General features: G+C 31.3%; 1 protein-coding gene across 1 annotated transcript; it reads left to right on the top strand.

Annotated features, from left to right (window-relative positions):
* Positions 1-672: 672 nt before the first annotated feature.
* LOC105119810 (uncharacterized) lies at positions 673-2,979 on the top strand. Its single transcript, XM_011018001.1, has one exon. It carries the CDS (start codon positions 1,049-1,051, stop codon positions 2,186-2,188), a length of 1,140 nt encoding a protein of 379 aa, XP_011016303.1. The 5' UTR covers positions 673-1,048; the 3' UTR covers positions 2,189-2,979.
* The last annotated feature ends 3,578 nt before the right edge of the window (positions 2,980-6,557 follow it).

The raw sequence follows: 6,557 nt of genomic DNA, 5'->3' as shown, positions 1-6,557 counted from the left end.
ATATTTTTATTTGTGTGTATATAAAAAAGTTCTAAAACTTTTTATGCATATTATATGCAATTTTTTTATATTTTTATTATTTTTTGACAAATTCAAGAAAAATTAGTTAATGAGTATCACAATAAGTTTAGTATCAAAACTTCAAAAATATTATGAAAAATAAGTTGTTCATTTAATTTTTATAATATGTATTTTACATAATTTTTTTGGATTTTAAGATATTTAGTTTTAATCTAATAAGATAATAATTTTCTCATCAAAAATTTTTTTTATCGAACTTTAAACAAATTAATAAATAAAAACATGAGTTTTAAAAAAATTAAATAACAATGTAACTTATTATAAATATGATGTACTGAGAGTAATGTGTTTTTTTCATATATAATTAATATTTTTAATCTTGTAAACTATTAAATTTTCTAGTAATTATAATAGAAAATAACAATTCCTAAACCCTATTAATAATATTTTTATGATTATTTCTTAACCCTTTCAAAACAGCCCTTTAATCCAGAAACCATACCCACCATCCAATGACATGCTTCACAATATTATTTTAAGTAATCGATTTCATCTAATTTAAAAGTCATTAACAGCAGTATTTGATTTGTATTACTTCTTTAATAATTTATAAATATCAAATATCATTTTTCAAAACAGCATACAAGAATGGATAGAAGACAATATCTCTTAGAAAAATCAGTCAAAAGTAACGGATTTGAAACGCCATCTCCAAAATCAATAAATGGAAGGACAAATGACATCAATATCTGTGACGTTGATTACTTATAATTTTCACGGAAAATCCTCACTTTATGGCCAAGAATCCTTCAAAGTTCAACATTTTGGTGACATTTTCACCTTATCTTAAAGAAAAGAGAAACAGAAGAGGATTGGTTTGTGGGTCTGACATGTCCATCGACACCGAGTCGCCTCGTTCTCTGCTGATATGTCCTCAACGTGTAGAGGTAGAGCTGTAAAATCAAAATTGAAAGAGAGGTAAGTGGCTTTGTATTCCTCAAGCTTCATTTTCGTTGTTTGAATCCACATGCAGATGTTAGGGAGTTCTGTAAGAGCTTCAACAAATCATAGACAACACTATTTTCTCGAAAACCCTTCGTTATTATCATCTCTTAGACACATCTCATCAAGCAAAAGCAATGGAAATGCAAATCAACACTCATTTACTGTTTCTTACCTCGTTAACAAATGTGGGTTTTCTCTAAAATCTGCATTAGAAGCTTCTAAACGTGTCCGTTATGAAACCCCACAGAAACCCGATTCTTTACTTGGCTTCTTCAAGGACCATGGCTTCTCAGAGAACCAAACTTTAAAACTTACCAGTAAATGCCCTGAACTGCTTTTGTACAATCCAGACAAAACCCTTTTACCCAAACTTGAGTTTTTGTATTCTAAAGGTGTTTCAACCGCTGATGTTGCTAAAATCATATCCTTCTACCCTTGGATTTTGAGATGCAGCTTAGAAAACCAGTTAGTCCCTACTTTTGATTTTTTGAAAAATTGGTTCCCAAATGATACCATTGTTCAAGTATTCAAAAGTAGTCCTCTTGTTCTTCAACTTAATCCTGTAACTGTGAAATATATTTCCCAGATTTTGCGAGATAATGGAGTGCCTGACAAGAATATTGTTATGCTAGTTCGTAGCCACCCTAAAACATTGTTGATGAGTCCAAAGAAATTTAACATGGTGCTGTGCAAAGTGAGGAAAATGGGATTAGATCCTTGCAAGACTCAGTTTGTCGTCGCGATCCTAGCATTGACGTCCATGAGCAGATCCACATGGGAAAAGAAACTTGATGTATATATGAGATGGGGTTTGTCCCATGAAGAGATTCTTGCAGCATTTGCAAAGTCTCCATGGTTTATGACCCTATCTGAAGAGAAGGTTGTGGCAGTGATGGATCTTTTTGTCAACAAATTGAGCTGGGAATCTTCTTTTATTGCCAAAAACCCAACACTTGTCTCGTATAGCTTGGAAAAGAGGCTCACTCCAAGGGCTTCGGTTTTGCAATTTCTAGTGTCTCAAGGTTTGATTGAGAAGAGTTTCAGAAGCACTACATTCTTCATTGCATCTGAAAATAAGTTCCTGCAGCAGTTCATAAATCAGCGTCCTGAATCTACCCAGATATTGAAACTGTACCAGGAGAAATTGAATCTTTCAAGATAAAGGATCATAGATGAAAAGGGTACAGTGGTTTTCTAGCAGTTCTAAGCTCTTTCACATTTTAATCACAATCACCTCATGTTTCCTTTGATTGTTTCAACTGATCTAATCGTGTCCTTTGTTTCTAATTTCACCATTTGATTTGGATGGAAAGGATGGATTGAGGTCTTGCAGTTCTAAACTCCTATTATTTTTCCTGATTTAATTCCAGTTGTAAAAGTACTGTAAATGAGTTATTGAATTCTTTGCTTTCATCCAGATTGAATCTTACGCTCAACAACAATTCTTTTGGTCATCCATCATGATTCAATAACAATCCCTTCCCTGTCTTGTGTGAACTCCATGATTGTTTTTATGTGGTCACTTTTGTGAATGTAGTTGAAAAATCCACACATATGCTGATATGGTCTGTAGACTTGAGGAATATTTTGGCTTCTGCAAGGCACTCTGCTTGATGGAAATTGCTCTGAGATTTCAAAGATAACGGTGCAACCTTCGTTCTTTGGATTCTTGCTTTCTCATACTTGTGGGAAACTTCTTGTAATGGTGGAACTCTACTGTGCTTGGTTCTTACAGAAAAATTGTGGATGGATACTGTGCAGAGACACCTTTTTTGCCATACTTTTTTGGTGGTGGGTGAGTAATGAAATTGGGAAACCATTAGCAAGACAAAGCAGACATTCTCTGGGATTGTTTCTTGATATAACTTGGGAAAATAATGCACACTTGTTTTAATATAGTTAATTTTGTATTTGGAAGCTTTCTTACTAAAATCTTTTGCTGCCATTGAGTAATTACGAGTTTGGCTTCATTTTACCTGGATATTCAGGCTTGTACGCCCGGTACTCTTCTTTGATATCGTTAGTGTAGACCGATTTTAGGTTTGCGATTCAACCACATGTACAGTAGTGGTGCAGTAGGATTGCTTTGCTGAGCAACTGAGAGAGTCTGAGAAGAATGACTTCCTGCCGCAAAGCCACAGTTCCTTTGTAAATATATGTGGCAACTTGGTTTGATGTTGAAAGTTGACGGAAAAACGAATAAAATGGCTTGTGACTGGAAGATCCAGTACAAGAACAAGTTGTGAGGGATCTTGTCAAGAGATCGGGTTGGGAACTTTTGTATGCTGCCAAAAACCCACCTCTTATAGCATGTAGCTTGGAGAAAAGGCTCGGCATCAGTTTGGCAATTTTAGTTTCTCAAGGTTTGTTCAACAAGAGTTTCACAAGCTAGATCATCTTTAACCCAGATTAACTGATCGATTACTTGTTTATTAAAGATAAATACATGAAAATTTGTAAAAATAAAAATTTATAAAAATCAGTTGATTGGTTAACTTGATTAATTAATCATTTTAACTTGTCTAGTTGAAGAATTTTATATAGAATTTGATTATTTTAAAAGCAAAAAATCTCAAATCATCTATTATTGTAAATCATTTCCCTAATCATTGAAGTGCATGCGTGATTCTCGTGTGATTCCCATAAGAAGAAGAAATTGGAGAAGAGTTTTCCTCCAATTCTTTTGCAAGGCATATGAAGCAATGCACACGTAACATTAAAATATAAAATCATAAATCTTCCAAGCAATAGTTCTAATAGCCGTTTACTCACATGTATTTCTTTCATATTATATTAAAGACGAATTTTCCATCTAATTTCATACACTTTTGTGAAGAGCATGTTGTTGATTTTTTAAAGATTTTGTTAGCTATATTTAACAAAATGATACAATTCAGAAGTAAATATTTTTATGGTATAATTGACAAAAAATACTTTTAATATACAATTGAGATTATTTTAATAGTTGTGTCGTAAATTTGAAGCTTGCCTTTCTTTTAGTTTTTGGTCATGTTGTGAACCTTGTCGGTGTGACAGTGACAGTGACTGTTCTTATGTGTTTACTTTTGTTGATAAAGCCACTTGAAAGAATCATTAAACATATGGAGAAACAAAGGTGGGTGATGTTTGGCTTTGGTTCTCCTTCGAGGTAAGAGCAGCTCCAACGGACGAGCCTAAGGTGCTGAGCTTGATGCCATTGTATTTGCTGTGAAATATTAAATATAATGGTTATTAAAATAATGACTTGCTTTCTCATGCTCTTGCATAGCTTCTTCTTGTATGGTGAAAACATGTTGTGCTTTTTAACGTACATGGATCTTTCTTTTTCTTTTTTTTTTCTTTTTTTTTTTCTGAACGTACATGATCTTATAGACACTGGTGAGAGAAAATAATTTGATTATTTAGAATGTCTTAAATTAACCAAAAATACAAATATGAGAAATCTAACAAAAAAATAGGTTAGAAAATTTATCTATAAAAAAATAGTTTGGCAGTTTTAAATTTTAAAAACCAAAAACCAAAAAAATCGAAGCACAATAAACAAAATTATAAAAGGATAAATCATATGCTTGTTTAAAAGTTTTTTTATTTTTTTTTATCTCTTTATTTTTTAGACCATATTTCTCAGTACACTTAAAAGATTCAAGTATACTTAAAAGATTCAAGATGCCAGCTCACCTCTTTCATTATTCAAATGAACGAAATGACTTTTTTAATTCATCTTTTTTTTTTCATCCCTCGTTTTTCTTTATTTTCATCCTTTGTTTTTTAATTTTATCCTTCAATATTTGCTTGATTTTGAATTTGTATTGATAAATTATTTTGATATGTTGTCCATGAGGTTATCACATTCTTAAACAAACATCTTGATATTTAGTTGTTTTTAATTTTATGAGCATCTATTTTTATTATCACATAAATAAGTACAAATAGTTAAAAAAATATAAAGTTTTAAACTCAATGGAGTTTATCACCCGAATTGTGAATTTGACAGGTTAAGTCGCGAAACTTAGGTTGATCCAATTTGATGACTTCTTAATATTAAAAAAAAGTCATCTTGAATTTTTTTTGAAGCCAAACCATGCTTTTTATTGTTCGTCTAAGTTGTCTTTGGACTCATCAAGTTGATTTGGTTTGTTGGGGCAACTCTCACATGGTCTAATTTTAAATCTGGGCTAACTAAGGAATCGGGTTAAGAGATTTCACAGTTAATTTGTTGGGTCAGGTTCAATAACAATACCAAATAGTTTTTTATAACATGAACATATTTGTTTTACATTTTTTTTTATTCAAGCCGTAATTTAATGTGGCCTTGTAAACTAGGAAATACTAAGTTTCTAAGAATATAGTGCTTTAATTTATATTAGTGGTATATTTGAGTTGTTAAATCCACCCATTTTGCCCCTAGCATAATGAAATAATGATCCACCTTTTTACGTAATATTAGCTATCTAGCTCATAGTCTGGTTGTTGAAAATAATTGAGGGGAGAGTGAAAATAATCAAGGGGAGAGTAGATAGAAAGAGAAAGAAAGTGCACTGGAAAAACATTCACGTATCATATCATATTACTCTTTTAAAAGAAGAAGTCCTATGAAAACTTGGACTTGGACTTAAATAAAATACTCTCAACACATATATTTATACTAGTCCATAAATAATTCTACATATTTAGATAATCACATCACTAATGTTCTACATACATGATTATTTAGTACTTAAAAGTGCATTTTTATCAAGGTTTTATATCATTATTTTGCACTTAAAGTATCAATAACTCCTTAACTAAAATATGTTTTATAATATCATGTCTAATACTATAAGATACCTTTAATTTATGGTAAATATTCATCTTAAATGCAAGCCTATCACATAAATAAAATAACTAATTGATGAGTTTAACTTCTAAAATTTAAAAGACAAGGAGAGGGCTAAGCTTAGAAAAAAGATGGTGTTTCAGTCCAAACTAGAATACTATTCAGTCATTGGATCATAATTGGAGCTGTAGAACTTGGATTTAGGTCTGCTCTATATGAATAGAAAGCTAAGATATGGGCCTAAAATATTCATGAGGAATGCAAGACTCAATTCTGTTGTTTGAAAGTTTAAACCTTAACAACAATAGAAAAGTTTTTCAATTTCAAATTGAAAAAGGCCATTTTCAATTTCAAATTGTAGTAACAACAGAGAAGTCTGAATTTGTCCTACAGCCCAAATATTATTCAGTGTTTAGCCCATATCTCTAGTTCTAAAAGTCCAAATAACTTTATTTTTTTAATTTAAAAGCTAAGACAATTTCCTAGAACTTTCATGGGACAGTCTGTTTAAATTCTAATGTTAGCAATGACGTTTTGATTAGACAAGAAGACAAGGATTGTCATCAAGTTAAGATGTGACCACCCACTTAACAATTAGTCAACAAATCAACAGTTTTAAATTTTGGCTTATAAAAAGAGGCATTTTCCATGCATTTAGACATCTTGGTTTTCATATAAAGATCATATTCTTGCTCTCTTTCTTTATATTTTTGTA

Source organism: Populus euphratica, unplaced genomic scaffold (genome assembly GCF_000495115.2).
Source record: "Populus euphratica unplaced genomic scaffold, PopEup_1.0 scaffold3622.1, whole genome shotgun sequence".
In the NCBI taxonomy this organism is placed as follows: Eukaryota; Viridiplantae; Streptophyta; class Magnoliopsida; order Malpighiales; family Salicaceae; genus Populus; species Populus euphratica.
Note: the sequence above shows the minus strand (reverse complement) of the source record. Positions and strands in the feature narration are given on the sequence as shown.